Here is a 14,441-nt window from a genome sequence, read left to right as displayed (position 1 = left end):
ATTGAATGTCAACTATGTATCAAGCACTAGGCTGGGATATAACAGTGGCCAAGACTGGCTGGCACAGTGCCTTCTCTCATGAAGCTTACACGATAGTTAGGGGGGAGGGTAACAGATGATAAACAACTAAAAATATAGAAAAACAACATAAGTTCAGATATAAATAAGTGTTGATAAACAGGGGAGTAAATTCCAGATAAAGTGGAATGAATTGCTGGAGTAAGTGGTTAAGGCAGGAAATGAGAAGAATGCTTTTGAGGGAGCTGTCAGGGAAGGTGTCTTTAAGGAGGTGATGTGAGAAGGAGCCAGCCATGAAAAACACTGATGGAAGAGCATTCCAGTCAAGGGAACCAAAAATGCCTAAAGCAGGAAAGGACTTAGGATGTTGGGAGACCAGAAAGGAGGCAAATGGGTAGAACACAGGCTTTGATGAAGATATAACCAATGAAACTCATTTTGATGTTCACTGTGGGAGAATTTTAAGTATTCACATTTTTATCTTACAGGTCTTGAAAAAAGGGAAGGGAGAACTCCACAATAAATGAACGTTGCACCTGAAATCCAAAGTAAGATATCTGTTGCACAGCTAGAGGTTTTTAAGGATCTGTATGATCCTACTCAGACAATTCATGAGCATTAACCAATAAGAGGTTATTAATCATGACTAATGCCTTTCCATTTATCTCAATTATGCTGGGGTAATTTCTTACCTAGTGGAAATTTTTCTTTTTTGTATTTAACACTCTATAGAAAAAAAATTAGTTTTCCTTATTCAGAAAGGTTCAACATGCCACTTGCATATGATTTTGCCACAAAACCACTGTGGGAGCCGGTATGATTGTTCCCAATAACCCCTTGTCTTTCTATGAAAAGAATACACCTCCTGGTCAGTTACCAGGTAACTTTCAGTGCCTCCTTATGGAAGGAAAATAAGTTTCCCACCCGTTAATTTGACCAGTGACTTGCTTTGGATGGTGTCATGTGTCTGGGCAGAAGATTTGGAAGCCATTGCTTGTTTCCACCAGTGCTCATATTCTTTTCCCTCTGCCACAGGAATGACATGTCCCAATTAGCATCACTCCTTTAATCTTGATCCCAAAATAAAGAAAACACAAGAAGCAGACTCAAAGCCTGGACCAGACTCTCAGTTCAGTCACAGTTGACAGGTACATACCTGAGAAAGAAGTCTTTATTGCAGGTAAGCCACTAAGATCTCGAGGCTGTTTGTACTACTGCATTGTCTAGTGAAACCTAACAAAAAAATACCATTCAACTTTCAACCAGATTAAATACATATAAATATATATGTACATATGTATTATGTATGTATGCACACAGATACACACACTTAACCTTCCCAGAATTAATACAAAAGCACAAAATAGGAATTTTTTTCCCCCAGTTCTGAAAACTCACATACCAAGAGTTTGCCTTTTGTTTTTGGTCACACATAATAAGGTTTCCATTTTAACTGTAAACAGAATTTCTATTCCTAACGTTTCATTGTAAATGAGTAATCTCTGTTTTTCATTTTAAAATGAAATTTTTATTTCTTTTATCAAAAATTTTTAAACAATGATTTTAAAAAATAAAATATTATGCTAAATGAAAGAAGCTAGACACACAAAAAGTGCAATTCCATTTATATGAAGTGTCCTAAAAAGGCAAATTTATAAAGACAGAAAATAGTAGATTAATAGTTGTCTAAGGCTGGGAGTAAAAATGGATATTAACTGGAAATGGCATGATGGATTTGAGGTGGAAGATGAAAATGTTCTAAAAGTGGTTAACAGTGATGGTTGTACAACTCAGTAAATTTACTTACAAAAAATCATCTACCCAAAATGGGTGAATTTTGTGGTATATAATTACACCTCAATAAAGTTAGTTAAAAACAATTAAAAAGGGGTATGTTACACTAAAGCATTTCTCAAGGTCAAAAAAAATTATTTCAGTTTCAATTTTAGAAACTACTGATTTAACCTTCTGTTTTATCACAGATGTGTTTTACTGATTTTTATATCAGTATTTGCTAATAATTTTGATTGTCTAAATATATCCTTTTTTATTAATACTATAAGTAGCACTGCATTATCCAGTGTGATTGGATATATGAAATGTCAGAGTTATTCAAATATTCTGTTTAAAATAGACAAAACTTTCAAGCACATAACTCTCCATTTGTTTATTGAGACAACTTTAAAGTATATTCTTAAAGTGACTAAAAATGTTTATTTTAACTTTTAGTCTAATATCCTCTTTGAAAAGTGTGGGATACAATTTAAAAATACATGGGCTTCCCTGGTGGCGCAGTGGTTGAGAATCCGCCTGCCGATGCAGGAGACACGGGTTCGTGCCCTGGTCCGGGAAGATCCCACATGCCGCGGAGCAACTAAGCCCGTGAGCCATGGCCGCTGAGCCTGTGCGTCCGGAGCCTGTGCTCCGCAACGGGAGAGGCCACAACAGTGAGAGGCCCGCATACCGCAAAGAGAAAAAAAAAAAAAAAAAAAAAAAACCAACAACTTAAAAATACATGAATAAAATAAAGTTGAACACTACAACTGCATAACTGTTGAATCTGTGTTTCCTTTTGATCACACTAGCTACTTGCAAAACTAGCAGGCTCTCAGTTATACTAGAGCATCCCATCAGAACCCCCAAAATGCGAAAATAAAACTCCACCTTCAAAATCCAACAGAATATATTTTATTAAGTTCAAATCTAAAGTCTTTTAACATTATTTTCCCAAAATACTTGTAATAATTTTCCCCATTGCCACTGATCAATCAATAAATAAAATACTGCTATCTGCACAAAAGAACTCTATAGGTCTTCTTCCTATAGGTTCTCATGGATTTTTTCTCCTTTTGGCTATACAACATCCAATCTTGTTTCCAACCATAACACTGGGTATAGTTTCTGCTAGTGCCTGTCCCTTTCTGCATCTGCATTTCCAGCCTTCAAATCTACTTTGTGAGCTACTATTTCATTCCTTTCCTGCCAGAGTTGATTTCCATTGCTTGCAACCAAGCCCCCTGATTGACACAGGTGGCTTCAAAGGATTTATTTTTCCCAAGTAAGAAGGTTTCTAAATGATTCCCTTGGGTTTTCTTATGCTTTGTGTTTATTTCTTCTAATGAAATCTAAATAGGAGCTTTTGTCCAGAATTGACGCTTAACATAGCTCTGTGTCATCCATCAATAATATTTACTCACCATTTGTCAAGACAAATTTGTTTTAAATTCTATTTGGTCTAGTAACCTGATTGGAAAGGCCAATACAATACAAACTGAATTTACTGAAAACAGATGATTGGAAAATTACTGCAATAACTGTGTCCATATCCATGAAAAAAGACACAGGCCATATCATTCATTAATGTATTTATTCCATTAACATTGAGTTCCTACTCTTCTACCTTCAAGGAATTTAATTTATTGGAGATAGACAAGCAATTAAGATTTTAGAGACGAGAAACAAATATCTCTTTATAAGGCAAAATGTATTAAGTATTATGAGATTCAAAACACTATTATGAGGAGCACAGAGTGGGAAGAAATTAATTCTAGCTGGAGAATGAAGAAGCTCTTAAGGAAGAAGTCTCTTTAAAACGGGCTGTAAATAACAGAAAGGATTTTGTTTTGTTGACCCAACAGTATATTGTAAGGTGCAAATAAATCATTGAGGAATCCTGTTAAAATACAGATTCTGATTCATTGGTTCTAGAGTGGATTCTGAAACTGCATTTCTAACAAGCTCCCAGGTGATCCAATAGATTCATGGGACATACTTTGAGTACTAAGGCGTGTGCGCATGCGCACACGTAAAAGAGAGTGAGAGAGAGAGAGGTGAGTGGAGCCACCGTGTAGCCTAATCACCAAGAGCCTTGAATGACACAACGTGACAATATGTTCTTTATGTTCAGAGCTGGGTGCTCTGGAAACATCAGTTTTCTGTGAGCACACAGGACAGACTACAGGCAAAACATCAGAAGAAAGAAGACCTTATGTGCTCAAATGTAAACACAATACTATTTGGGGTTGGAGCAGTGGTAACAAGAAGAAGGCACCACTTCTAGGATACCAAGAAGATAAAACCAACCGGGACATTTCAGATATGTAGGGGACAGGGAAAGTGAGTGAAAGGGATAAACAGAAGGTAAGACCTAGTATTTTATCCTAGATATCTAAGAAATCGCCACATCATTAGCAGAGAATCAGATGGAAAAGACAACAGGTGTGGGAAGAGAAATATAAGAATTAGGGCATGGAGAAACATCGTTCAGTTTGGGAATGAAACTGTAGGGATAAGTTGAGGGGATGAGTAGGACCACCTGATTAAGGCTTTCCATTGCTCCTGTGGTTAAGTTTAGCATGCTAAAATTTCATTTCCCTCTTAACAGCAGGAAGAGATAGTGCAACTGTCACACCCTCTTCTCCTCTGGGACAGTTAGTCATCCAGCTTGTGCCAGAGCATTTTTAGTGACAAAATTTAAGGCCTAGCTGAGTAATCCCTTTCATTTTGGAACCTTCAATTAGAAAACTATTCCATAAGTTGACCTAAAACTGACCTCCACATACTCTTGACCTAGTGGTTCTACTTTTGCCCTTCAAAACTATAAACATTTAATCCACCTAGATCATAACAACTCTTCATAAAGGTTGTTAAAAGAATCAGCCCGAGTCTTTTCCAAGCTAAACTACATTTTGTTCTTCCCAGCCTTTCTTCACAGTTGCCAGAACATATCATCAGTGAAACCCTTAGTTTATTCTCCTGCATGATAGCAAATGCATGGCAAGACTGTTACTACTGCAACCCTCCCCACTCCTTGTGCCAATGGAAGACAGTGCTGATGGATCCAAGCCCTCTTTCTGCTAAGCCCAGACTAGATCTAAGGCTCTATCTCAAAACAGCATTCCAAGGATTGGGGCACTGGTATCCATAGATGACATAATATCCCTTTGCCATTTTCTGACACAGACTATCAACTCTCCCTTTAAAATACAGAGGGTGGAATGGAACTTAAGTTGCACGAACAGTTCAAATTATAGTACAATTAATATTCCATATGACCTTGACAATATGTTGTTTGTTCAGATTCAATAGGTACCTTGTCATTTGGGTATATTGATCATTCTGTCACTGAAAATCACTAGGAATGTTTGTACATAAAATGGTCTTATACAAGGTCTCTCCAAACTTATCCTGCAAGTTCCTTGTTGGTTTTAATTCTATTGTTGACCATATATGCTCATTCGAGAACTTGAGGATTTTTCATCTTCTTTCTACTTCACTCACCTACTCTTCCTCCTTGGGGAGGAATATAAGAGTACTTAACATCTAAGAGGGCTGTGATGGTAGACAGTGGAGCTTCTAGTGGGAGGAATCCTGGATCAGCCCTGTTTTCCTTTACTTTATCGGTTCCTCTTTTTTTTAACCATCGAAATGGTAAAACCCACTGAGGTAGGATCAGTATGAAGGTCAGAGAAAGGGGAACACATGACTTGCCTGCTTTAATCCTGTATTCTAGGTTTTAAGTGAGACAATTGAGAATGCATACACACATACACTACATATATACATACATAGAAACATTCACTATGCTTACACACTCTACATGCACACACATACATGTGTGTATAAATATACATACACATTCATATGTGCCCAAACTATACACATGCATACATATGTAAATACTGTGTGTGTGTGTTTTATATATTTCTGTACAGATTTCCAATGTAGGAAACCACTCGTTGATTCAAGGATATTTCTTGAGTAATCATAATCCAAGCTAGTAATAAAATATTAATTTGGTTAGACCTGTACTCCTCAAACTGGTAGCCACTAGCGACAGGTGGCTATTTAAATTTAAATGTAAATTAATTCAAATTAAACACAATTAAATGTTCAGTTCCTCAGATGTACTAGTTTACAATTCAAGTGCTCAAATGGCACATGTGGCCAGGGGCTGCCACATTAAACAGACAGAGCTGGAACATGTCCATCACTGTCGTTCTTTTTGGACAGCAGGATCCTACAGGGGCTGTGTATAATTGATCAACATTCAAGAGGGTTTACTAAGGACCAGGTACTATTTATAAGCTCTTTACATTTAGTAAGTCATTTAATCCTCATATTTATTATTTGCCCTCATTTTACGGATGAAAAGTCTGAGGCATTGAGAGGTTAAGTAACTTGCCAAAGGAAATAAAGCTAGTAAGCAGTGGAGACAGGATTTCACACACAGGCAATATAGCTATAGAGTCTTTGCTCCTAAATACTAAGCTTATGTCTTGCTATATTTTAATTTACAATAATGAGTAGAGCTTCCCTCAAGACTTTACATTTATCCCAATTAAATTTCATAGTCTGCTTTTATGTTTTGTTTTGTTTTTTCCAGTATGCGGGCCTCACACTGTTGTGGCCTCTCCCATTGCGCAGGCTCCGGACGCGCAGGCCCAGCAGCCATGGCTCACGGGCCCAGCCGCTCCGCGGCATGTGGGATCTTCCCGGACCAGGGCACGAACCCGTGTCCCCTGCATTGGCAGGCGGATTCTCAACCACTGCACCACCAGGGAAGCCCCCATAGTCTGCTTTTAAACCCAGTATTCCAATTTATCAAAAATCTGGAAGACTGATTATGTTATACAGACTAGTAGCTTTTGATACAGTTTCCACTGCTGTATAACAAACCATCCCAGGACAATTTGTTTTTATATTTTACTATGCACATTTGTTTACTGGGTCAAGAATTCTGACAGGATACGGCAGAAATGGGTTGTTTCTCCTCCATTATATGTGTGGCCTCAGCTGAGATCTGATGCCTCAATGCTGGGGGCTGACACCATGTTAGACATCTTCACTCACAAGTTAGTCATTTAATGCTGGATGGCGCCTGAGACTTCAGCTGAGGCTGCTGTTTGGAACATTTACGTGTAGTCTCTCAATGTAGCCCGGGCTTCCTCACAATATGGAGGCCTTAGGTTGCATGTCTTACATGGCAAAAAGCACACTGTCCCACTGAAAAAAATCAGAGCCTGCATTTCCTTTTATGATCTGGCCCTGGAAGTTGCACAGCATCATTTATACCATACCCTACTGGTCAAAGCAGTCAAAAACCTAGCTAGATTCAATGAGTGGGGCACAGATCTCACCTCTTGATAAGAAAGTGGCAGGTCACATTATAGAAGAGCATATAGGATGGGAGGTGGTGATGTGGCTATCTTTATCCAGTTATTCTCCACACTTTTGTAGTATTATGTATTATGCTGGTTATTCTCTCTTTTCACCCCCACCCTTCCAGCTCTCATCCATCTATTCTCTGTCCCTTAGGAGATTGGCCCCTATGGATGCCATCACCTGAGCAGCTTGCTTAGTGGGGGCCAGAAGCAGAGATCCAAGAACAGGAGAAGAGGAGCTCAGGGAATATACCCCCATTTCCTCCCTGCTTTGGTGCCACACTTCAGGCAGTGACACATTTCTAGCTACATCTCTGTGTAAACACAGCTCATGTGGAAATGGCCCCTTCTCCACAGCTCCAACTCTCACTGGGTTCCAGCAACACTATTTCCATCTCTCTTCCCTTTAGAACTAGGGTTGCTAAAGGCTTTTTGCTACTGCAAGTCTCTAAGTGCCAGTATCCTTTCTTTGTTCCTGAAACTTGCCCAAAATGCTATAAATAAATAGTCCTTGCATTAAACTCTCTTCATTTAAATCATGGAAGAGAATTCTGATTCTTATCATGGCCATGAATAATAGATGCAAACAATAGGAACTGAATAAAGATGGTTCAGACAACAAATGTGACAAATTAATAACCAGACTTCCAATATCTTCTTCTAAGTATTTGAGAGAATTGTTGAATAGAATAATTGTCCCTCCATCACTACAATGAATTGCCAGATTGATAGAGATTTTATATATATATATATATATATATATATATATATATATATATATATATATATCTACATATTGATACATATATGAGCTGGTTGTGTCCACAACCATAGCTCATTATTCTTTCAAAAATATCCTTTTCCACAAAAATATGAGTGATTCCTTCAAAAGCTTGTTCAAATAAACATATACATTGTTATATTTCTGATTTACCATAAAAACAATCTTAGTTTTCCACCATTCTTCTTAAAAATGATCACCTCCTTCTTTTCAAAGTGTTTATACTAAATATACTAAGTAGTTCTGTTGCTTTGATAGCTTTACCAGAGCTTGAAATTAAGCCTACTTGTCTATACCTTCCAGAACTTCCTTTCTTCCTCCTTATTTTTTTAATTTTAATTTTAATTTTTTGTGTGTGGTACACGGGCCTCTCACTGTTGTGGCCTCTCCCGTTGTGGAGCACAGGCTCCGGACGCACAGGCTCAGACGCCATGGCCCACGGGCCCAGCCGCTCTGCGGCATGTGGGATCCTCCCGGACCGGGGCACGAACCCGTGTCCCCTGAATCGGCAGGTGGACTCCCAACCACTGCGCCATCAGGGAAGCCCTCCCCCTTATTTTTGAAAAGAATTTTTACCTATTTCTAGCTTTTGAGCACCAAGCCTGCATACCATGACTTCTCGAAGTCGACCAGTGGTGATGACGATAATTACATCTGTAAATTCCCTGATTATCCTAAATGATATAGATCTCACTTTATGGTCCTGAATACCATTTAAAAGACCAATAATAAGAGCTATAATTTACTAAGTAACAAATAAGCATCTCAGTGTTTCACTGTGACCTGTTTACCAACGCTCTGTTTCAACTGCTGTTTCTTCTACACATTACAGTATTTAATTTTTAAAAAGGCAATTTATTTTAATATATTATTTTTCCCAAAAAAGAACATTTTCTTTTAAATGTAGACAAGTTTGCTCCTTTTCTCTAGGTAAATTTTTTGCAAGCCTCATCTCATTTTGGCCCAGTTCTAAAACAATTATTACACTATTGTTACACTTTTTATCCTTTTTCTTTTCCTTTTTTCGAATTATCAGTCATGTTCTCCTACCTTCCACATCTATTCTTGTTCTTTTAAGTCAATATCCCCTGCATTCCCTGTGCTCTATTGAGAGTTGGCATCATTTTCTCTTAACTGGATTATCTGAAAACTCAGAACAATACGTTTACTTTCCATCTCTCTTAATTTATACTGTCATTTAGAGTTTCTGACACATCTTCCAACCGGACTCCAAGACTGTGATAACAAGAACTGAATCTTGCATTTCTTTTTTCCAAAGAATCCTTAGCACAGAATCTTATACAAAAATACTTAACACGTATTTACCAGGCACTTGTAATGTACTGTGAGAAAAAAAGGAATAATTATAAGCCAAAGAGCCTACTCTTTAAAAAGCTTCTGACCTGCAAATGTATACTGATAAACCATATTAACAAAATGAAGGATAAAAATCATATGATTATCTCAAAAGATACAGAAAAAGCATGTGATAAAATTTAACATTGATTTATGATAAAAACTCTCAACAAAGTGGGTATAGAGGGAACATACCTCAACATAATAAAGGCTGTAACAAAGCCATAGCTAACATATACAGTGATGAAAAACTGAAAGCTTTTCCTCTAAAATCAAGAACACAAGGTTGCCCTTATTCAACACAGTATTGAGAGTCTTAGCCATAGCAATCAGACAAAAGGAGGTAAAAGTCATCCAAATTGAAAAGGAAGAAGTAAAACTATCACTGTTTGCAGATGATAGAATACTATATATAGAGAACCCTAAAGATGCCAAAAAAAAACTATTAGAACTAATAAATGAACTCATTAAAGTTGCAGGATACAAAAATCAACATACAGAAATCTGTTGTGCTTCTATACACTAATAATGAACTATCAGAGAAATTAAGAAGATAATTCCACTTACAATTACTACCAAAAAAAATATGTAGGAATAAATTTAACCAAAGAGATGAAAGAACTATACTTTGAAAAGTATAAGACACTGATCAAAGAAATTGAAGACATACCATGCTCATGGGTTGGAAGAATTAATACTGTTAAAATTTCCATACTATCCAAAGCAATCTACAGGTTCAAGGCAAGCCCTATCAAAATACCAATGGCATTCTCCACAGAACTGGAACAGATCATCCTAAAATTTGTATGGAACCACAAAAGACCTTGAATAGGCAATTCAATCTTAAGGAAGAAGAACAAAGCTGGAGGTATCATGCTCCATGGTTTCAAACTATGGTACAAAGCTATAGTAATCAAAATAGTATGGTATTGGCACAAAAACAGACATATATATCAATGGAAAGGAACAGAAAGACCAGGAATAAACCCAAGCTTATATGGTCAATTAAGTTATGAAAAGGGGGCCAAGAATATATAGTGGGGAAAAGAGAGTCTGTTCAATAGATGGTGATGGGAAAACTGGACAGCTACATGCAAAAGAATGAAACTGGACCATTTTTCTTATACCAAAAAAAGAAATAAACTCAAAATGGATTAAAGACTTAAATGTAAGACCTGAAACCATAAACTCCTAAAAGAAAACAAAAGCAGTTGCTCTTTGACATCGGTCTTAGCAATATTTTGGTAGATCCATCTCCTCAGGCAAGGGCAACAAAAGCAAAACTAAACAAATGGGACTACATCAAACTAAGAAGCTTCTGCACAGTTGAAAGCCATCAACAAAATGAAAAGGCAACCTACTGAATGGGCCAAGTTATTTGCAAGTGATATAACTGATAAGGGTGTTAATATCCAAAATACATAAAGAACTCATACAACTCAATAAAATAACAATCACGAAAAAGAAAATAAACAAAACAAAAAAGAACAATCCAATTAAAAAATGGGTAGAAGAACTGAATAGACAATTTTCCAAGGAAGACATACAGATGGCCAGAAGACAAATAAAAAGAATGCTCAACATCACTAATCACTAGGGAAATGAAAATCAAAACCATAATATGATATCACCTCAAACCTATCCAAATGGCTATTATCAAATGAACAAAAAACAAGTGTTGGTGAAAATGTGGAGAAAAGGGAACCCTTGTGCACTGCTGATGGGAATGTAAATTGGTGCAGTCACTATGGAAAACAGTATGAAAGTTTCTCAAAAAATTAAGAATAGAACTGCCATATGATCCAGCAATCCCTCTTCTGAGTATTTATCTGAAGAAGTGAAAACACTAATTTGAAAAGACGTATGCACCCTATGTTCACTGCAGTATTATTTACAACAGCCAAGATATGGAAGCAACCTAAGTGTCCATTGATAGATGAATAGACAAAGAGATGTTGTGTATATGTATTCAATTGAATATTACTCAGCCATAAAAAAGAATAAAATCTTGCCACCTGAAACAACATGGATGGACCCAAAGGATATTATGCTAAGTGAAATAAGTCACAAAGAAAAAGACAAATACTTTATGATTTCATTTATATGTAGAATCTAAAAAAACAGAACAAATGAACAAACAAAACAAAACAGAAGCAAAACTCATAGATACAAACTGGTAGTTTGGGGGAGGGAGGAGGAAATAGGTTGGGGGAATTAAGAAGTACAAACTTCCAGTTATAAAACAACTAAGTCACAGGTATGCAATGTACAGTGTAGAGAATATAGTCAACAATATTGCAGTAACTTTATGATGGTGACAGATGGTTACCAGACTTATCATGATGATCAATTCATAATGTATATAAATGTCAAATCACTATGTCATACACCTGAAACTAATATAATATAGTATATCAACTATATTTCCATTAAAAAAAGAGAAAAAGAAAGAGCTTCTGGACAGGGGCACAGTATATATATTCATAAATAATCTAAGGAAATAAGAAACTATAATTGTAAATATAAACTGAATATGAAAATGGTCAATCTCAAAGTACTAAAGGGTAAAGTTAGTACACTTTGGTAGTATTGGTTGATACCGTCTTAGGGTAGGCTGGACAGTGGCAGGGTTCTACAGAAGGGCAGACTAAAAAGGGAGTAGTAGAGAGAGTAGGCCAAATGAAGACAACTTTCTTAAATTTGCTTGTCTACCTGTGGTTAATGGTTGAAAAATTCAACTTACTAAAAGAGAAGCAGGCAGGGCCCGTACACTAGGATCCACCCCGCTTGCTAGTGCTGTATAACTACATGTATTGGACACTTAGAAAAAGTTAAGACCCTCTTCTATAGAAACCAGCCATACAGATTAAGGTAAAGATACAATACTGCACATTATTATATGCCCTAATTAATAAAGCAGAGGTTAAGTATGGTGCTGCCGCTTACATCCTTTTCAAACAGGACACAAAATTACAAACACAAAATTAGGTGGAAGAACAATTTTTTTATTTAGAATGAGAAAAGAAATCTCAACAACTGATTGGAGCCAGAGAGTTCTAGATGCCTTTCTTCTGAGATAGCTTTAGGCAATTCACCAGAAACGCCAACTTAGAAATGCTTCTGGCTACAACCTGTCATTCCCTTTCCACCTAGAACCTGTACAACTCCCAGTAACTTACAACATTTTACAGAGGCCTAAGCCAACAACACAGTTAAATTTAAATTAAAGTTAAATTTCATTAACTTCACCTAAAATCCACCTCTGACTACAGAGGCTCATTAAAATAGTGATTCTCAGCTGAGGCTGGGACACTGAGAATCTGGGGAAAGAGAAACCACATGACAAATGTAAACCATCCCAGATGATTCTGATATGCCATTGCCACTCCCTACATTCTCCCCGTACCCGCCCCCGAAGATTCACAGTGCAGAGTCCCATACACTAATACCAGCCTAATGGTATCTTAGAAGGCAATATAAACAGGAACTGGCCAATTGTCCTTGATCTGAATGTAAAATACGTGTGGAAAATAAAAGTGTAAATGATTCCATTGTTTTACAATTTAAACACATTGAAAGGTCAAGTGACTTCATCAAGGGTACAAAACTGATACTCTCTCTGAACCTCCCAAATACAACTGTTCCTACCATCTCATTTAATCCTGAAGGAAAAAAAAAAGGGGGAGTTTTACATATTCCTCTTTGGGGTCAGAGTATGCTTGTTCACTTTCTAACTTCTTTCCCAGAATAAAGCAGTGGTGAAGTTTGTTGGCTTTACTTAACAGCTCAAGGTAACATTTACCTACTGTACAGGCTTCTTAGTAATTAATACAATGTTCCCATCTCAAGTCTTCTGCCAACAGCAATGAGAGAAGATGCAGTGGCATTGAACGGCTCCGCAAGAGTGGTATTTTTCTTTTCAAAAAAAAAAAAAAAAAATTACAACCACCAGCCTACACGCACAAGTCTGCCAGTAACCCTTGTCAATTTCTCTCCAACTATCCTACAAGTTCAGAGGGCCCTTTGGTCCTAGATTTCCCCTGGTAACGTTTAAAAACGAAAGCGCTGTCTGTGGGTTGGGTAGCAGGAGCTGACTATATGAAAAATCCTGAGCTCCGCAGCGCAGGAGCTTCCCCGTTGGACACACGAACCGTTTTCTCCTGAAGAGGGATTCCCTCACGCCTCTTCCCACTAGACTTGAGACTCACCTCCGGCGCCACCCAAGTCTCCAATCCACAACCAGCAACAACACTAAATCAAGAATAATTTCTCTAGACTCGGGTGGTTCTGCTCCCAGAGTTCAGGGCTGGCTGCGCCTGTAAAGAAGCTGCCAGGGGCGGGGGCACTTTTGGGCCACCGCCTCCCGGGTTCGGGCACTGTCATTGGAAATGTCTGCGTCAAAGAAGGGAAGAGGAGAAAAGGGGGAAACAGCACAATTTTGCAGACTCCACGAAGCCACGGCCCTGCCAAACATAAGGTCAAAGTGCAGACGAGGGAGCGGCTGCTATTCGGGACCCGCCGGGACGCAGCCCCGGAGCCGGCAAGCCGCCAGGCGGGGTTGGGCAGCTGGGGGAGACCCACCCTGCCCCGGCTCCGAGTCTCCAGCGGGGCCGAGCTAGCGCGCTGGGACGGCCGCTGCACGGCGGGGCCAACTCCGGGAGTTGCCTTGGAACTTTCCCGGGACGCGCCGCCGCGCCGCCCTCACCTTACTGAACACCTCCAGGTCGTCCTCGTCTTCGTCCAGATCCAGCACCTCGGCTTGCAGGAGGGCGGAGGAGCCGCTGCTGCCGGGGAGGGGGGCGTCGCTCCCCGGGCTCTCCCCGCCGCCGCCCCCAGCCGGGAGGCCCGAGGAGCGCGCCTGAGGTGCCCGACACTCGCCCTCCATCCCGAGAGTGCGCGCCCCGCCGGCCGCCGCCGCCAGCCCGGCTCCCCCGAGCGTGCCCATTGGCTCCCGCGCATCCTGCGCCTCCCCGGCCAGCCCCGCTCCAGCCCCACGTCCGCTGCGCAGACGCGGAACTGCCAGGGCGAACGCGGGGCCCGGGCTCATCCCCAGTTGGCTTGGGGCCTGCCGGAGGCGAAGGGGTGGGACTCTTGGACTCTGGCTAGGGTGGGGCCAGGGACGC

At 39.3% G+C, this 14,441-nt stretch overlaps 1 protein-coding gene across 1 annotated transcript in view; it reads right to left on the bottom strand.

Moving 5' to 3' along the window:
• SNX7 (sorting nexin 7) overlaps positions 1 to 14,229 on the bottom strand; it is a 97,985-nt gene extending 83,756 nt beyond the window's left edge. The window contains exon 1 of the mRNA XM_059073079.2: positions 14,024 to 14,229. Coding sequence (XP_058929062.1) covers positions 14,024 to 14,203 — 180 coding nt within the window. The 5' untranslated portion in view covers positions 14,204 to 14,229. The remainder of the gene's footprint in view (positions 1 to 14,023) is intronic.
• Between the last annotated feature and the right edge of the window lie 212 nt (positions 14,230 to 14,441).

Source organism: Kogia breviceps, chromosome 1 (genome assembly GCF_026419965.1).
Source record: "Kogia breviceps isolate mKogBre1 chromosome 1, mKogBre1 haplotype 1, whole genome shotgun sequence".
NCBI lineage: Eukaryota > Metazoa > Chordata > Mammalia > Artiodactyla > Physeteridae > Kogia > Kogia breviceps.
The sequence above is the reverse complement of the archived record's forward strand: the minus strand, read 5'-3'. Positions and strand labels throughout refer to the sequence as shown.